Source organism: Eleutherodactylus coqui, chromosome 1 (genome assembly GCF_035609145.1).
Source record: "Eleutherodactylus coqui strain aEleCoq1 chromosome 1, aEleCoq1.hap1, whole genome shotgun sequence".
NCBI lineage: Eukaryota > Metazoa > Chordata > Amphibia > Anura > Eleutherodactylidae > Eleutherodactylus > Eleutherodactylus coqui.
The window spans coordinates 538,090,681-538,109,097 of record NC_089837.1 but is presented as its reverse complement, the minus strand read 5'-3'; the positions used below and the strand labels follow the sequence as shown (position 1 = coordinate 538,109,097).

The 18,417-nt window shown below is 45.4% G+C and overlaps 1 protein-coding gene across 1 annotated transcript in view; it reads right to left on the bottom strand.

Annotated features, from left to right (window-relative positions):
• Positions 1 to 10,227: 10,227 nt before the first annotated feature.
• The window catches only part of LOC136592487 (oocyte zinc finger protein XlCOF8.4-like), a 100,225-nt gene continuing 92,035 nt past the window's right edge, over positions 10,228 to 18,417 (bottom strand). The window contains exon 11 of the mRNA XM_066588602.1: positions 10,228 to 12,686. Within this exon, the coding sequence (XP_066444699.1) occupies positions 11,893 to 12,686 (794 nt within the window). The 3' untranslated portion in view covers positions 10,228 to 11,892. The remainder of the gene's footprint in view (positions 12,687 to 18,417) is intronic.

The following is an 18,417-nucleotide window of genomic DNA, read 5'->3' as shown; positions in this document are numbered from 1 at the left end:
CACACACAACCCAGTGTCCACAACGCACACAAAAGTGTCCCTGCGCAGCCTTCAGCTGCCCTCATACCACACGCTGGCCTCACAGCCACACCACCCTCATGTCTATTTATAAGTGTGTCAGCCATGAGGAGGAACCGGAGGCCCACACTGCAGAGGGTTGGCAGGGCCAGGCAGCAACCCTCTGTAAAAGGGGCGGGCCGATAGCCCACAATGCTGTACAGAAGCAATGAGACATCCAATCCTGTGCCACCTCCGTCAGAAGCTGCAAAAGTGGGCATAGCAATGGGGAATCCATGTGCCACACAGTATTCATTCTGTCAAGGCGTTGCATAGCTCAATCCACACTGCAAGGGGAAAGCCGTCAGCGCTCTGCCCTCTACCCAAGTCAGTGAGGGTCTTTGTGCCAGACAGGTCAAACACCGCGATGGGAACTAAGTTTGCACCAACAGTATGGGTGGGTCCTAGAAAGCCCAAGACATGAACAAAAAATTGATCTGAGCGGCCAAACATGGCAGACTTGCACCGCGCCCACGACATAGGCCTCAGCCCACAGCTTCAGCAATCCTAGGCAGGAAGCGGACTTTCACTGCACCCAGGACATAGGCCTCTGCACAAACCCTCAGCAATCGCGGGCCTACAGCGGACTCCTATGCTTGCGTCGCTGTGCACGTCTCATTAGCGCTGTATTGCTCCTGTAGTTTGTCCCAATGCAGTGCCACGGATAGTAGAGCTAACGTCAGATTAAATACAGGTGGGCTTCGGCCCACACTGCATGCCCCAGTCTGACCGGGGTTTTTTATAAATAGTCACAGGCAGGTACAACTCCACAATGGGAATTCCGTGTGCACCCACAGCATGGGTGGCTCCCTGGAACCGACCGGCCGTACATTAATATATCCCATTGCAGTGCCCTGGACAGCAGAGCTAACGTCAGATTAAATGCAGGTGGGCTTCGGCCCACACTACATGCCCCAGTTTTTTATAAGTAGACACAGGCAGGTACAACTCCCTATTGTGAAATCCGTGTGGACCGAAAGTATGGGAGGGTCCCAGGAAGCCACCGGCGGTACATAAATAAATCCTATTGCATTGCCCAGCACAGCTGAGATAAGATCAGATTAAATGCAGGTGGGCTTCGGCCCACACTGCATGCCCCAACCTGACCGGGGTTTTTAATTCATAGACACAGGCAGGTACAAATCCCCTATGTGAAGTCCCTGTGGACCCACAGCATGGGTGGCTCCCTGGAACCCACCGGCGGTACATAAATATATCCCATTGCAGTGCCCAGCACAGCTAAGGTAACGTCAGATTAGATGCAGGTGGGCTTCGGCCCACACTGCATGCCCCAGTCAGACTGGGGTTCTTTATAAGTAGACACATGCAGTTACAACTCCGTGTGGACCGACAGCATGGGTGGGTCCCAGGAAGCCACCGGCGGTACTATCCCATTGCAGTTCCCTGGACAGCAGAGCTAACGTCAGATTAAATGCAGGTGGGTTCGGCCAAGAATGTTTTCATTGTTGGAGGAGGAGGACGGGAAAGTTTTTGAGGCAGTACGTGTCCTGTCCCCGTTTCCGTGGTTATATGCACCTTCCCAGTGACCGCGTCGCTGAAAAGTTGTCGCGCCTGTGGAACCTAGTAGTGTGGCCTCGCCACCATCATGTCTTTGGGAAGCCTCCGTTTCCACTACCCTGTAACATTGCAGTAGCAGCAGTATAGGCAGAGCCGAGAATTAGTAACATTTCAGCGGTAAGAGTATGCACAAACCCCTGTAACATTTCATTGGCAGCAGTGAGGACAGACCCCACTAACATTTCATTTGCAGCAGTATACACAGACCCCAGTAACATTTCAGTAGTATCAGTATAGACAGGCCCCAGCAACAGTAATGTAGAAGCAGTAGGGACAAAGCAGCAGATTCACATTTCCCTGGCAGCAGTGTAGGGAGAGCATAGTATTGGTAAGATTTCAGTAGTAGGAGTATAGACAGGCCCCAGCAACAGTAACGTAGAAGCAGTAGGGACAAAGCAGCAGATTCACATTTCCCTGGCAGCAGTGTAGGGAGAGCATAGTATTGGTACGATTTCAGTAGTAGGAGTACAGTCAGGCCCCAGCAACAGTAACATAGAAGCTGTAGGGACAAAGCAGCAGATTCACATTTCCCTGGCAGCAGTGTAGGGAGAGCATAGTATCGGTACGATTTCAGTAGTAGGAGTATAGTCAGGCCCCAGCAACAGTAACGTAGAAGCAGTAGGGACAAAGCAGCAGATTCACATTTCCCTGGCAGCAGTGTAGGGAGAGCATAGTATTGGTAAGATTTCAGTAGTAGTATAGACAGGCCCTAGCAACAGTAACGTAGAAGCAGTATGGGCAAAGCAGCAGATTCACATTTCCCTGGCAGCAGTGTAGGGAGAGCGTAGTATTGGTAAGATTTCAGTAGTAGGAGTATAGACAGGCCCCAGTAACATTAACGTAGAAGCAGTATGGGCAAAGCCCACTATTAGTTACATTTCTGTTACAGCAGTATAGACTTGCCCCAGTAACATTTCCGTTGAAGCATTATGGGCAGAGCCCAGTATTAGTAAAATTACAGTAGTTACAGTATACACCAACCAAGGTAACATTTCAGGAGCAGAAGTATCGGCAGACCGAAGTAACATTTCTGTTGCTGAAGTATAGTCAGACCCCTGTAGCATTACTGTGGCAGAAGTATAGGTAGACAGAACAGAGTTACATTTCTGTAGCAAAAGTGTAGGCCAACCCCAGACACAGTGGTGTACCATGAGTGCAGGCAAAGCCCATAAAAATTACTTGGATTACATTGTAGGCGAGGGCCCTAAAAATTGTTGTACCGACAGTACAAATGTACCCCAGAAAAATTGCCCATGCCCAACCCAGAGGGCAGGTGAAACCCATTAATCGTTTAGCGTACTGTGGCTTAATTTTTAACTAGGCCTGGAGGCAGCTCAGTCTAAAAAACAATTGGTTCAGGTGGAAGTTTCAATGCTTTAATGAGAATTGAAACAGATAAATATTATTTAGAAAAGTCATATGAGCCTTTTAGCCCACAGAAAAATTGCCCATTCGCGGTGATTACGAGAGGTTTCAGGAGGAGGAGCCGGAGGAGGACGAATACCATACACAGATTGACAAAGTTCTTTAGGTAGCGCTGCTGTCCGCTAGTGGAGAAGAGAAGTCTGGGGAAATCCAGGATTTGTTCATCTTTATGAGTGTAAGCCTGTCGGCGCTGTCAGTTGACAGGCGGGTACGCTTGTCCGTGATGATTACCCCAGCTGCACTAAACACCCTCTCTGACAAGACGCTAGCCACAGGGCACGCCAACACCTCCAGGGCATACAGCGCGAGTTTGGGCCACGTGTCCAGCTTTGACACCCAGTAGTTGTACGGAGCAGAGGCGTTACGGAGGAAGGTGGTACGATCGGCTGCGTACTCCCTCACCATCTTCTTACAGTGCTCCCTCCGACTCAGCCTGGACTGGGGAGGTGAGAGACAGTCTTGCTGGGGAGCCATAAAGCTGGCAAAGGCCTTGGAGAGTGTTCCCCTGCCTGCGCTGAACATGCTGCCTGATCTCCACGACTCCCCTTCTACGTGGCCCTTGGAACTGCACCTTCTGCCACTAGCGCTGTCAGATGGGAAGTTTACCATCAGTTTGTCCACCAGGGCCCTGTGGTATTGCATCACTCTCAAACCCCTCTCCTCTTCGGGAATGAGAGTGGAAAGGTTCTCCTTATACCGTGGGTCAAGCAGTGTGTACACCCAGTAATCCGTAGTGGCCAGAATGCGTCTAACACGAGGGTCACGAGAAAGGCATGCTAACATAAAGTCAGCCATGTGTGCCAGGGTATCTGTACGCAACATATGGCTGTCCTCACTAGTAAGATCACTTTGAGTATCCTCCTCCTCCTCAGGCCATACACGCTGAATGGATGAGAGGCAAGCTGCATGGGCACCCTCTGCAGTGGGCCCAACTGTCTCTTCCTTCTCAGGCTCCTCCCCCTCCTCCTCCACGCGCTGAGATATAGACATGAGGGTGCTCTGACTATCCAGCGACATACTGTCTTCCCCCGCCCCCCATTTCCGCCTGCAAAGCATCAGCCTTTATGCTTTGCAGGGAACTTCTCAACAGGCATAGCAGGGGAATGGTGACGCTAATGATTGCAGCATCGCCGCTCACCATCAGGGTGGACTTCTCAAAGTTTCCAAGGACCTGGCAGATATCTGCCATCCAGGCCCACTCCTCTGTAAAGAATTGAGGAGGCTGACTCCCACTTCGCCGCCCATGTTGGAGTTGGTATTCCACTATAGCTCTACGCTGCTCATACAGCTGGGACAACATGTGAAGCGTAGAGTTCCACTGTGTGGGCATGTCGCAAAGCAGTCGGTGCACTGGCAGATTAAACCGATGTTGCAGGGTGCGCAGGGTGGCAGCATCCATGTTGGACTTGCGGAAATGTGCGCTTACCTGGCGCATCTTGCCGAGGAGGTTTGACAAGTGTGGGTAGTTTCTCAGAAACCGCTGAACCACCAAATTAAAGACGTGCGCCAGGCATGGCACGTGCGTGATGCTGCCGAGCTGCAGAGCCGCCACCAGGTTACGGCCCTTGTCACACACGACCATGCCCGGTTGGAGGCTCAGTGGCGAAAGCCAGCGGTCGGTCTGCTCTGTCAGACCGTGCAACAGTTCGTGGGCCGTGTGCCTCTTCTCTCCTAAGCTGAGTAGTTTCAGCACGGCCTGCTGACCCTTGCCCACCGCTGTGCTGCCGCGCGACACCGACTGCTGGCGACGTGCTGCTGGTGACAAGTCTTGATTGCGAGGTAGAGGTTGCGTTGGAGGAGGAAGGTTTAGTGGAGGTGGCATACACCGCCGCAGATACCAGCACCGATCTGGGGCCCGCAATTCTGGGGGTGGGTAGTACATGAGCGGTCCCAGGCTCTGACTCGGTCCCAGCCTCCACTAAATTCCCCCAATGTGCCGTCAGGGAGATATAGTGGCCCTGCCCGCCTGTGTTTGTCCACATGTCCGTTGTAAAGTGGACCTTGGCAGTAACCGCGTTGGTGAGGGCGCGTACGATGTTACGTGAGACGTGGTCGTGCAGGGCCCGGGACAGCACACCATGAAAAATAGTGGCGACTGGGGGTCAGAGTAGCGCGGGGCTGCCGCCGCCATCATGTTTTTGAATGCCTCAGTTTCCACCAGCCTGTAGGGGAGCATCTCCAGGCTGATCAATTTGGCTATGTGGACATTTAAAGCTTGAGCGTGCGGGTGCATGGCGGCGTATTTGCACTTTCGCTTCAACGATTCTCTTGGCAACAGCTGGACGCTGCGTTGAGAGACATTGCTGGATGGGGCCGAGGGACAGCGGAGGTGAGGGTGTGGGTCCAAGCCAGGAGACGGTCGTGCCTGTGTCCTGAGAGGGGGGTTGGATCTCAGTGGCAGCTTGGGGCCCAGGGGGAGAGGCAGTGGCGCAAGCTGGAGGCGGTGAACGGCCTTCATCCCACCTTGTGGGGTGCTTGGCCATCATATGCCTGCGCATGCTGGTGGTGGTGGCTCCCCGGCTGATCTTGGCACGACAAAGGTTGCACACCACTGTTCGTCGGTCGTCCGGCGTCTCCGTGAAAAACTGCCACACCTTTGAGCACCTTGGCCTCTGCACGGTGGCTTGGCACGAGGGGGTGCTTTGGGAAACAGCTGGTGGATTATTTGCTCGTACCCTGCCTCTACCCCTGGCCACCCCCACTGCCTCTTCCAACCTGTCCTGCGGCTGCAATTGCCTCCCCCTCTGAAGACCTGTCCTCAGTTGGCTTATCACACCAGGTGGGGTCAGTCACCTCATCGTCCAGCGGCTCTTCCTCCGAATCCTCTGTGCGCTCCTCCCTCGGACTTACTGCCCTTACTACTACCTCACTGATAGACAACTGTGTCTGATCGTCATCGTCCTCCTCACCCACTGAAAGCTCTTGAGACAGTTGCCGGAAGTCCCCAGCCTCATCCCCCGGACCCCGTTGGGGCAGTATTGAACCATTGCGCACTATTGGTCAGGCAGGGATAGTGGTAGTGTAGAATCCTACAAGTACCCCAACGATTCTTCTTAGGGCAACCTGCGACCGTGTGCATTTAACTCCGTGGTTGCTGGGAGTTGTAGTACCTGTAGTGGGTTCTGTGATCACTTTTGCACCAATTTTTTTTAATGTATATCGGACGTGCAGGCTGTAGCGTTCTCAGGCTGCAGTCTGTACTTCAGTATAGGAGCACTATTGGTCAGGCAGGGACAGTGGTAGTGTAGAATCCTGTCTACAAGTACCCCCTATACTGAAGTACAGACTGCAGCCTGAGAACGCTACAGCCTGCACGCCCGATATACATTAAAAAAAAATTTTTGTGCAAAACTGCTCACAGCAGCTACAACAGTAACGCACTAGGTGAGCTGTGGCCCTAAGAAGGGCCGTTGTGGTTCTTGAAGACGCTAACACTGTCCCTATAGCAGCAGCACTTTCCCTGATCTCTCCCAGTGTGTGTCTGTGGCGAGCCACAGGTGGGGCAGATTTAAATACTCGGGTGTCATCTGATCTCCCCAGCCACTCACTGCAGTGGGGGGTGGGATAGGTCTGGAATGTCACAGGAGGAAGTTGTAATGCCTTCCCTGTGTTTCTATTGGCCAGAAAAGAGCGTAATGGAGTTGAGTGCCGCGTGGTGCTCGTCTCGAGTAACGAGCATCTCGAACACCCTAATACTCGAACGAGCATCAAGCTCGGACGAGTGCGCTCGCTCAGCTCTACTCATCACCAAAGCACCAAAACCCCATTTTCTTCGTCCTGCCTAGTAACCCCAAACCTCTAATCCTAACCCTCTAACCCAAACTCTGCCTAGAAACCCTATTTTTGTGTTTGGGTAGAGGAGTCACTGCACACATTTGTGAAGCCCCATAAGGAGTCCTAGCAAAACCACCAAAAACTCATTAAATTTGACCTCCCCTTTAAACTCAACCCTAACTTTAAGATAATCCTATGCATATCTCTGACCCTACCCTTTATCATAGCTGAAACCCTAATCTTAACCCTTTCTCTTACCCTAATTCTTTCAAAAACCCTATGCTATTGTTTTAGTGTATGACTCACTGCCCTGTAATCCTAACCCTTAACCCCAACCCTCCTGGAATGGCCACCTCACACGAATTATGCTCCAGCAACCGAACTTTTTCTTCAATTCTGCCTCCTGCCAGCCTTTATTTCACAGCACCTAAGGAAATTATATACAGACCACAAAAGCAAAATAGGGTTCGCAACCCACAGGGTTCGGTCAATAACCCCTCCTGGGGAGTCGGGAGAGAGTCTTCTCTGTCCGACCGGATGATAGAGTCAACTCGTTTACACTGGACCTTAGATTGGAGCATGTTCTGCACTGCCAAGCTGTAACTTCCCCCAGGGTTCTGGCAGGACCGGGTTTAAATGCAACCCTTTTCTTGCTACACCCATCAAGCGTTAACCCTTTACTTTTTGCATGTGTCAGAATGCCTATCTAGCACCCACTGCAGGCTAGTCTGACACTGCCTTGCTACACTATGTAGATATATGGTCTCAATAATATATTGAAAGATGATTGCAACAAGGAGTTTGTTAAAAATCCTAAAAAGATGCAGAAAAAAAAAAACCTGAAAAATTGTTGATCATCATAACAGCCATGTCACCTAGTATATACATAGTCTGTGGACATGAAGCGTACAAATGGTACCTTCCTAAACATACAAGCCTTTCACCTGCCACCTTTGTGTTAACAACATGATGGTCTGTCATATCTGGAAACGTCCTGGACACACTCTTTGAAAGAGCTGTGGCTAATTGGCCAAGGCCAAATGGTGAGCCTCATGAAGTGTCTATGACCAAGGCTAACAGGAGTTTTAGCTCATGTTTATTTGCCCATTTATACAACAAATGTGGGACAAGCAATAAAGCTATAGCCTCACAGATCATCTAATTAAACAAGGTGCCAAAATATGAACAGTATGTTCTGTAACAAGATAGTAGAGAGTCTGAGTTAAATCAGATACATTAAGTTGCCAACAGGATTAGTTTATCCTGTGTAAATTCTACATACACTGGCATCTGCTAATATAATTGGAGGCCATTCTACTATCCGGCTTAGGTTTTTGATGCAGGAGAATACCTGACTACAATTTTAAGGCAATAAAAGGGAGCCAGTCAGCTGGATGAAACCTGTGAGGCACCTCCTACACTGCTGAGTAATAGTGAAGTAATAGCCCTGGAAGCCTCAATAGGGGTGGTCTGGGGACTAGCAGGATAATAAAAAGTAGAGCATGTGATAGGTCAAAGGACCTAAAAACTCTACCTCACAAGCTCTTGCTTTACCTGTAAGAATTTGAAAGTAGGTGTTTCAACCAAACGGATAATTCAGAATATATTCAAGTTATCAAAAAGATAGTACAGACACTCACACAAGATAAGGACCAGGGAGGGCTTTTTGGTTCCTGGTTCAGTGCATCTTGGCTTCATAGACTTTTTAGTAACAAACAGTTAAACATACAAGCAGTAGAAGACTAGAGAGGAGTTAAGGCCCATATGCAGGCAAAGATAATCTTTCAAAACAATTGAAAATTGTAGTGATCTTTTTACATAAAATGTTAATGGCCACTGATGGCCATTAACACTTCATTCGCATGTAAAAGGGCTTCCAGGAGCTGTTTGCAGGAGCTGTTCACATGCCCAGTTGTGTATACAGCTGCATTGCTCTCATCACAATTAGTGGCAGAGTACAATGTTATCTGCCAGCTCCCAACAGAGATAACAGGCTATGGTCTACTGACAGATAAAGGAGTTCATCTCCAGTAGCTGAACTATGGATTTTAAGTTATCCTTATAATCATTGTTCAAGCGAAAACTGCACCATGCCCGTATTTACATGTGAGGATTATTGCTCAAATTAATTCATTTGAACGTTTGAGTGATGAGCCATGGCATGTAAATAGACCTTTAACTTAGGAAAGCTTATAGATTAACCAATAAACAACTTTGAAACAGATAGCATGCAAGCAGTGTATAACCCGAGAGGAATTCTGCCTGGAGATTGAGGTCACTACACTTGCTAATGTTTAGTAACCAATAGTAATACTGGATCATAACAAGTTATGCATATGCAAGGTGTCCTATAGGCTTGTTTTCAATGTCTTTTTCTAAAAACTATAAATACTTCTGCATGTTAATAAAGGGAATCTGTCTTGATTACACAATGCTGTGTGACCTGTTAGTGATTCTACTAGCAGCTCATACTTAACCCCTTAATTTTGACCATAGGGAAATATCTGTAGCGCTCCATTGCCATGTCATTTACCCACTTTATGTTTGTGTAAACTTTGAGTGTGTCATAAATGATTATAGCACTGATGGGGTACACTATATTCACATAGGACAGATTTGTAGCAGAAATTTCTATAACTGATCTGTTCCTTACATCTACTTGGGGTTAAGTATGCAGCATGCATCTGGATTCTGTGATCTGCATTAAGTTAAACTGGATAGAAACAGGACTTTAACAAAACTTGTGGGGGCATATTTCCTTAGAGAGAATCTAGGGGAAATGTGTCCAATTTAATTCTCACTCCTTGTTATTAGAAAGAGTACTATCACTATACATTGATCCAGAGCTCTGAGGTGTTCAGAAAGTAATATATGCCTATGATTCTGGAAAGGGAAGAGGGCTAAACAAATCCATGACTCCACAACCATCCACAAGTGGAGACTTCAGAGGCCAAGCAACCGTTTGTATTGGGGGAGGCAGGAAAAATAGCTGCCCATTTGGCCGACAGGCATCTAAAGTGCATGGCCAGCCTAAAATATCATTCATAACTTCACATTTTGGTCAGGATATTGTATCAGTATGATACAGTATGCAAGCTGAAACAGGGAGTAGAGAATAGACAAAGTATATAAAAAGGAAAGATTTGCACACCCTCCATATTTTGGATCTACTTTTGTCTCTTTTTATTAAGTTCTATCTCTATATACTGTGTAACTGAAAACCAGATACTCAGATTTCATACTTGTTAAAGTGTTTCCATGTGGCATTCTTACTTTTTCACTCTGGACCTTGCGTAATAAAAATACAACTATTCAACTCCAACACAGGAAAGTCTAGTGCATGAATCACACAAGTAACTGAAGATGGCAACAAAAGCCCAGCACTCAAAGAAGTTCCTACAATTCTGGCTTTATTCTTTGTCACAAATGTTTTACCACAAAACCCGAGCAAGCATACAGACAATTGTTTGTGTTAGGAATGAAAAACAAAGCCTTATTTATAGCACGTTTTCCCACTTTGATACAGAAACCTTTTAAAACAATATCATCCAATCAACATACAAATGAAAACCACATAACGGCATTATAACAATCACAAAAAAAGGTGAATTTTCTTAATGTACAAATGACATACCAATATATTAATACACTAAATCTTGTTTGATATTTAAACCAAGTGGAGCAGCGGTCCGTAGACATAAGATCTAGTATGCCTCTTATCTTCCCATGCTTGAGTTGCTCAATTTTCGCCATACTCCTAACTTTTAAAATGTTTGACTGGATGGTTATGGTGTTTAATAAAATGTTGAGCTGCCCCTGGTACACAGTCATCTAGATTACTGGTAATATCAGCTAGAGGTTCTAAAGTTCTGGTTTTCAAATCGCCTCGAGGTGCAACCTATTTAAATCAAGATTAACATAACATAGCGTACATGACACGGTAAACTACAGAGTGTTACAATTTATGCAATCTTTAATGAAAAAAATGCTGACAACCAAAATTGTTAATAAATAAAAATAAAGACACAGTAAAGCAAATTGACAAGTTCAATAAGGATGCAATTCACTTGTAAAATGCTGTATAATGTAACCTAGTCCTATTAAGGCCGCCTGCAGACGAGCGGGTCGGATCCGGCAGCGAGAATTCTCGCCGCGCGATCCGACCCGAGCGCCTGCAGGGACGAGCGCGTACTCACCCGCGCCTGGCGGCCCCGGCTCTTTCATGTGCCGGCTGCCGCGCAGCCGGCGCATGCGCAGACCGGAGCCGGCGGCCGGGTGAGTGCGTGCCCCGCAGAAAATTAGAACATGCCGCGGTTTGTTTGCCGCGCGAGATTTCGCGTGGCCAAACCGCGGCCGTCTGCATAGGAGTGCGTATTTTAATGCACTCCTATGCAAACTTTCAGCAGCGGAAATCCCGCGGCGGGATTTCCGCTCGTGTGCAGGCGGCCTAATTGTAGTTAATAGACTTGGAGATAATTAATCGCCTGAAGTATGTGCTTTCCTGCAAACAATATTTCAGTCCTCTTGTAATATATTCTAGTTTCTAATGCTCGTAATAGCAGTAAAGGTTATAAAACAATTTGATTTTTATAATACTGTCTACCATGTTGTAAAACAAGAGTTGGTGCTTTTATTTTCTCACCTATTTTTATTCCTATGAAATAGGGAAGAACAGGATTTGTTTGACGGAGTACCCGTCTGACTAGAGTCTACCAAACTATGCAGCCATACTGAAAGTTTTTCACTAAGTAAACCTATGTCTGAAATAACTGGGCACGTGGGAGATATCTTTGTGCATCCTGGGTAAAGCATGCATGATTTGCATAATTGAATTTCTGTGATTTTATTATATTTGTGACAAAAAATAAAGTCAGAATATTACAGGATTTCTACGAGTGGACTTTTGTTGCTATCATCGCTCTAGATACCCCTATAAGTGTAGGTAGGGTCATGAAAACAGTAAGCAAGGTTCATGGTAATAATTCAGCGTCACTGCTTTGGAAGTCAACAAGGCTCCTTCTATCCACAGTACTTTTTCTGCATGGAATAGTAGAATTTCTATTTTGTGTGAATTCTCAGATGAACTTTAAAATTTGATTCTCTTAGAAAGCATTTTCCACATATAGAACATGAAAACAATTTCTGCCCTGAGTGACTTCTCTGATGTTCTTCAAGCTTGTCTTCAGGGAAACATTTGCCACATTGTGAACATATAAATAGCTTCTCCCCTGTTTCACTTTTCTCTTGTACAACAAAATCTTTTTTTTCTATAAAACAGTTCCCATATTCGGAGCATGGAATCGGCTTCTCTCCTGTGTGACTTATTTCATGTCTAACAAGATTTATTTTTTTTGTAAAACTTTTTCCACATTCTGAACATGAAAATGGCTTCTCTCCTGTGTGAGTCCTCTGATGTCTAACAAGATGTGATTTATTTGTAAAACACCTTCCACATTCTGAACACGAAAACGGCTTTTCCCCTGTATGAATCCTCTCATGTGTAACAAGATTAGATTTTTTTGTAAAACATTTCCCACATACTGAACATGGAAATGATTTCTCTTTTGTGTGAATTCTCTGATGATACTTGAGTCTGGTTATACTGAAAAAGCATTTCCCACATTCTGAACATGAATACAACTTCTCTCCTGTGTGACTTCTCTGATGATACTTGAGTTTGGTTTTAGTAATAAAACATTTCCCACATTCTGAACATGGATGTGGCTTCTCACTTTTGCGATTTCGGTCTGTAAAAAGACCAGAACTTTTTGTGAAATGCACGATATCTTCCTGCTCTACTTCATTATTTAGCGATAACATGAAGTTTTCCTCAGTGTTCTTACAGGGATTTTCTGTTGGGTTTAAAAATATATTAACCATTTTATTTTTCGAGCCACAAAGTAAACAAATACATGTAACATTCTGATTAACCCCTTTGTGCACATCCGCTGTATATATACAGGCAGATGCCACAGAGTTTATATACAGCCAAGCCCTCTCCCTAAGCGCAACATTCGGGATCGGAAATAACTCATTGCAGTTGCTAACCCTTTAGATGAAGCTATCCATGCTGACTGAAGCAGGGTGCTCCCTCAGTTGTCAGAGTAACACCCTACCATGTGGTTTGACTGCCATAAAGGCCCGGGACCTAGTCCCAGGCTTGTCAAATTTGGTATCACCATGTCTGTAAAAGTGTAAGAGAAGAAAGTGTGATTGTTCTCAGTAAGACAATCTTGTGGATCTGAGACCTTTTAATGGCTCACAAAAATACATGATCTTATAGCAAGCTTTGGGATCTTCTGTGAACCAATCCTCAGGCTCAATTTGTTAGCCATTAAAAGGTATCATATCTACAAGATTACTTGGTTTCTCTTATGGAAAACAATCACACTTTGCTCTACTGGCTAACAAAGTAACAACCCCCCCCCCCCCCCCTTTTAGTGTAATAGAAGAAACAGAATAAAATTGATTAAACCATATGCATATGGTTATATGTATCCTAAATCGTACCAGCGAAGTGAGTGAGAGAAGATGCAAGATGGCAGCCTGCTTGGGACAGTGAAGAAAGGAGGAAAGGCAGCAGCTCAGACACCGAGGAGCCCACAGCCAACAGACCTGAGGCAAGGGAAGCTGCAGCAGGGTCAGCGGAGCCCCCACTGAGACATCCTGGGAGCTGTGAACAAATGTAATACCTCCCTGAATACACTGCATCTACAAGTAAGCTCTTTACAGGCTGATATAGGACACCTCAAGCATGGCATGCAGAAGAGGAAAAAAATAAGTGAAGTGAAGGATCAGGTACTACCACTCAAGCAGGATGTGAATAGAAACATACGAAATACTACTCCTGTCACTGGAGCACGTATCACACTATCGCAGATAGTCGCAGATATTCAGATCACTCACTTATGCTGATAGACATACATCACGCAAATAGGTGCAACCTTGGAAGGCCACTATGGAAGCTGAATGCATTCTGGGTAAATGTTGTAGACTGCCCAAACATATTGGGATTAATAGATGAATATTTCATACTAAATGATAGGATGACAAATGTGTTTACAAAATGGGAAGCCATGAAGGCCCATCCTAGAGCCATGCTTATTCAAAGGAGAACAGCTCAAAGAAATGCAGTATTTTGGGGTGGGAACTTCAAAAGTGATTGACTGAGTGTATATTTGTGAATAGCAGCACACCTGAAACACTAGCTAATTGGAAAGGCTCAGGAAATGCTGAATCTGTACGCTTTAGAAACCGCAGCCAACAAAAGTGGTTTTAAAAAACGAATATTTTGAAGAGCGGGAGAAAACCAGTCACATGCGGGGAGTTTATAGTTCAAGCACAGACAGAATCCATACATTAAAGGCCTGAGAAATAGTCAGGGCACCACTGACACAGATACATACACAATTAGTGTGAGGGTGTAATCAGTCTACTCCTCCAGGCTGTGCAACATGCAGCAGCAGATTATACAATATTTGACACCTATAGGGACACCCAGTTTATTATAAGGGGAAAAAAAGTGTTTTTTGATGCCCAGATAGATCTGGAGGAGCTGCAGGAGGCAATGGTACCTTTACAAAAGCACCAGGCACTGATAGGCTACTGGCAGATATATAACACATATACACACACATACGTTTGGAGAACAGCTACCACATTTGTTAGAAGTATTTCAGGAGGCCACACACAAAGGCGAACTACACACGTCAATGATAATTAGTTTTATTCCTAAACCATGGAAAGATCCCTTATTGATAGAATCCTATAGGCCTATATCCTTACTAAATGTAGACATAAAAATGATAGCAAAGGAAAGGCTATTTGCCAATACCCATGTGATCTCAGACCTTATGCATCCTGATCACAGTGGGTTTATCCCAGCAAGTTATGCTGTAATTAAAATTAGGATACTATACCTCAATTTGCAGATAGAATCAGAATGGTAGGGTTAGAAGGGACCTCCAGGGTCATCTGATCCAACCCCCTGCTCAGTGTAGGAGTCACTATATTATCCCAGACAGATATTTGTCCAGCCTTTGTTTGAACACTTCCATTGAAGGAGAACTCGCCACCTCCCGTGGCAACCTGTTCCACTCATTGATCTCCCTCACTGTCAAATATCTCATCTGTGTCTCCTCCCTTTCAGTTTCATCCCATTGCTTCTAGTCTTTCCTTGTACAGATGAGAATAGGGCTGATCCCTCTGCACTGTGACAGCCCTTCAGATATCTGTAGACAGCTATTAAGTCTCCTCTCAGTCTTCTCTTCTGCTAAACATTCCCAGATCCTTTAACTGTTCCTCATAGGACATGATTTGCAGACCGCTCACAATCTTGGTAACTCTTCTCTGAACTTGCTCCAGTTTGTCTATGTCTTTTTTAAAGTGGGGTGCCCAGAACAGGACACAGTATTCCAGATGAGCTCTGACTAAGGAAGAGTAGAGGGAGGAGTAATGTCCTCATGTGATCTAGACTCTATGCTTCTCTTAATACATCCCAGAATTGTGTTTGCCTTTTTGGCTGCTGCATCACATTGTTGACTCATGTTCAGTCTATGATCTATTAGTATACCCAAGTCTTTTTCACGTGCTGCTTAGCCTAATTCCTCCCATTCTGTATGTGCTTTTTAATTTTTTCTTGCCCAGATGTAGGACTTTGCATTTCTCCTTGTTAAATACCATTCTGTTAGTCGCTGCCAGCTGTGCAAGCTTTTCTAGATCTTTTTGAATCCTCTCTCTTTTCCCTAGCGTTGGCTATCCCTCCTAGCTTTGTCTCGTTGGCAAATTTGATCAGTTTTCCCATCAATTCCCTCGTCTAGATAATTTATAAAAATGTTATATAACACTGGGCCCGGGACAGAGCCTTATGGTCCCCACTTGATACATTCTTCCACTTGGATGTGCAGCCATTTATGACCACTCTTTGAGTACGATCACTCAGCCAGTTGTGAATCCACCTTACAGTTGCCACGTCAATCCGATATTTGGTCTTTTTTTTTTTCAATATATTTGGTCTTTTTTTTTTTCAATAAGTGTAAATAGTATGATATACTTTGTCAAATGCTTTACTAAAGTCAAGATAGAATACATCTACTGCATTTCCCTGATCAACCCAGTTGGTGATTCTGTCATAGAAGGAAATTAGATTTGTATGGCATGGCTTGTTTGTTACAAACCTATCCTGGCTATGGTTAATTACTCCATTTTTATCCATTTCAAGTACTTGCATACATGCTGTTTAATAATCCATTTGGAGATTTTCCCTGGTATAGAAGTCAGGCTCAAAGGCCTGACGTTTCCTAGATCCACCTTCTTCCCTTTTTTGAAGATAGGGACAACATTTGCCCTTTTTCAATCTTCTGGGACTTCTCTTGTTCTCCAGGAATTTTCAAAAATTATGGCGAGTGGTTCAGCAATTATCTACACCGCTTCTTTTAATACCCTAGGATGTAATTCATCTGAACCTTGAATTTAAGTTAGCTATGTGTTCCCTCCCCATCTCTCTGCTTATAGATAGCCTGCATTCATTTATTCACCCAATAGCACAGGGAAGATCAGTTGATGTTATATCTACTTTCTGAGAGAAAACAGATACAAAATAGGAATTATAAAGTTCGACCTTCTAAACATCATTCTTACCCAATTCACCATTTTCATCTTGTAAGCATCCAATAGCATCTTTAACTTTTCTTTTGCTGTTGACATGCCCTCAAAACCTTTTTTATTGCTTTTGCCTCTATTGCAAGCCTCATTTCCTTATTAGTTTTAGCTTTTCTAACACCTGCCCTACATTTTCTACAGGCCCCATTATATTCTTCTTTAGATATTGCCCTCGCTTTCCATTTGATAAACATATTTTTCTTCGTTTTTAACATGTGTACAAGTTCTGTGTTCATCCATTCTGGTTTCTTTAAATGCTTCCCATTCTTCCTTCTTTTAGGGATTGTTAACGATTGTGCTTTGAGAATCTCATTTCGCTATATGTCCAAACCTTCTTGGACATTTCTGTCCTTAAGACCCTCTAGCTATTGGATTCTTCCTACCCCCTTTGAGTACATTAAAAACGGGAATTTTTCTTACCGATAATTCCCTTTCTTGAAGGCATCATGACAGCATACATCTGGAGGTTGCTCACCTGCTGACCTGATGGGACAGGAAAAGGCAGAGCATGAAAGAAACCTCCCCTCCACCAAACACCAGTGCATTCCAAATAACCACAGTGACAGAATACTTAACCAGAAGGTGTGTTTTTATTGACATCACACACCTCAGACAAAGAAACATAAGCATACACATTACCTCATGTGTTGGACAAAACAAGGGTAACCATGTCTGTAGGGGGGGAAAAAGCCTGTATGCTGTCATGATGCCTTCAAGAAAGGGAATTATCGGTAAGAAAAATTCCCGTTTTCCCTTCGACATCATGACAGCATACATCTGGAGGAATACCAAATAACTGGCATGGGCTTTTTTAGGGAGGGATTACCGCTTGGAGCACCTTCCTACCGAAGGTACATTTAAAGTCCAGCCTGTAGTGTTTAATAAAAGTATGGCCAGAAGTCCACGTGGCTGCGTTACAAATCTGCTCGATTGACGCGTGCGCTCTTTCTGCCCAAGAAGATGCCACCGCTCTCGTCGAGTGGGCCTTCAATCCATCTGGAGGAGGGATGCCCTTGGCCTTGTAAGCCTCCTGGACAGCTCTCCTGAGCCACCGGGCGATCGCATCTTTAGAAGCGGCCCTTCCTTTGGCCTGCCCCTGAAATTGAACGAAAAGTTTATCAGTCTTTCTGAAACTTTCCGTTGCCTCAAGGTACGCTAGTACAGCTCTTTTGACATCTAGATTATGGAGCTTCTGCTCCTTTTCATTTTTGAAATCTTGGCAGAAGGCTGGAATGACTATTGGCTGGCCTCTGTGGAAATCTGACAAGACTTTAGGCTGAAAGTACGGGTCTAAAGAAAATACTATTTTGTCTGGGTGAATAGTCATATATGGGGCCCTTCGTGAGAGGGCCTGGATTTCACCCACGCGTCTAGCCGACGTGACTGCCACAAGGAGGGTTACCTTATACATCAGCAAGGCGATGGATAGATCTCTAATAGGCTCAAATGGGGGATCGCAGAAGGCCTGAAGGACTATAGTCAGATCCCAGGGGGGTGCCGTAAGCCTTGTAAATGGATGCAATCTACTTGCCCCTCTAAGAAATCTCCTAATCCACCTGTGCTCCGCAAGCGCGAGATCAAAGAATGCCCCCAAAGCCGCAACTTGGACTTTGAGGGTATTCAGACTCAACCCTTTATCCAGGCCCGCCTGGAGAAAATCTAGGATTTTACGGATGTCTGGCTGATCTAACTGCTGGATGTCCTGGCCCATCCACTCTGAGAATTTTTTCCAGACTTTGGAATAGATCTTTTTTGTCGAGGGTTTAAGGCTCTCGCTAATAGTGGAAATTACGTTAGGAGAAAGACCCTTCCCCAAGAATTTTACCCGTTCAAGAACCAGGCCGTAAGCCTGAACTTGTGAACCTCCGGGTAAAGAAGAGGGCCCTGCAGCAATAGGTCCGGTCTTGGTGGAAGGTGGAAAGG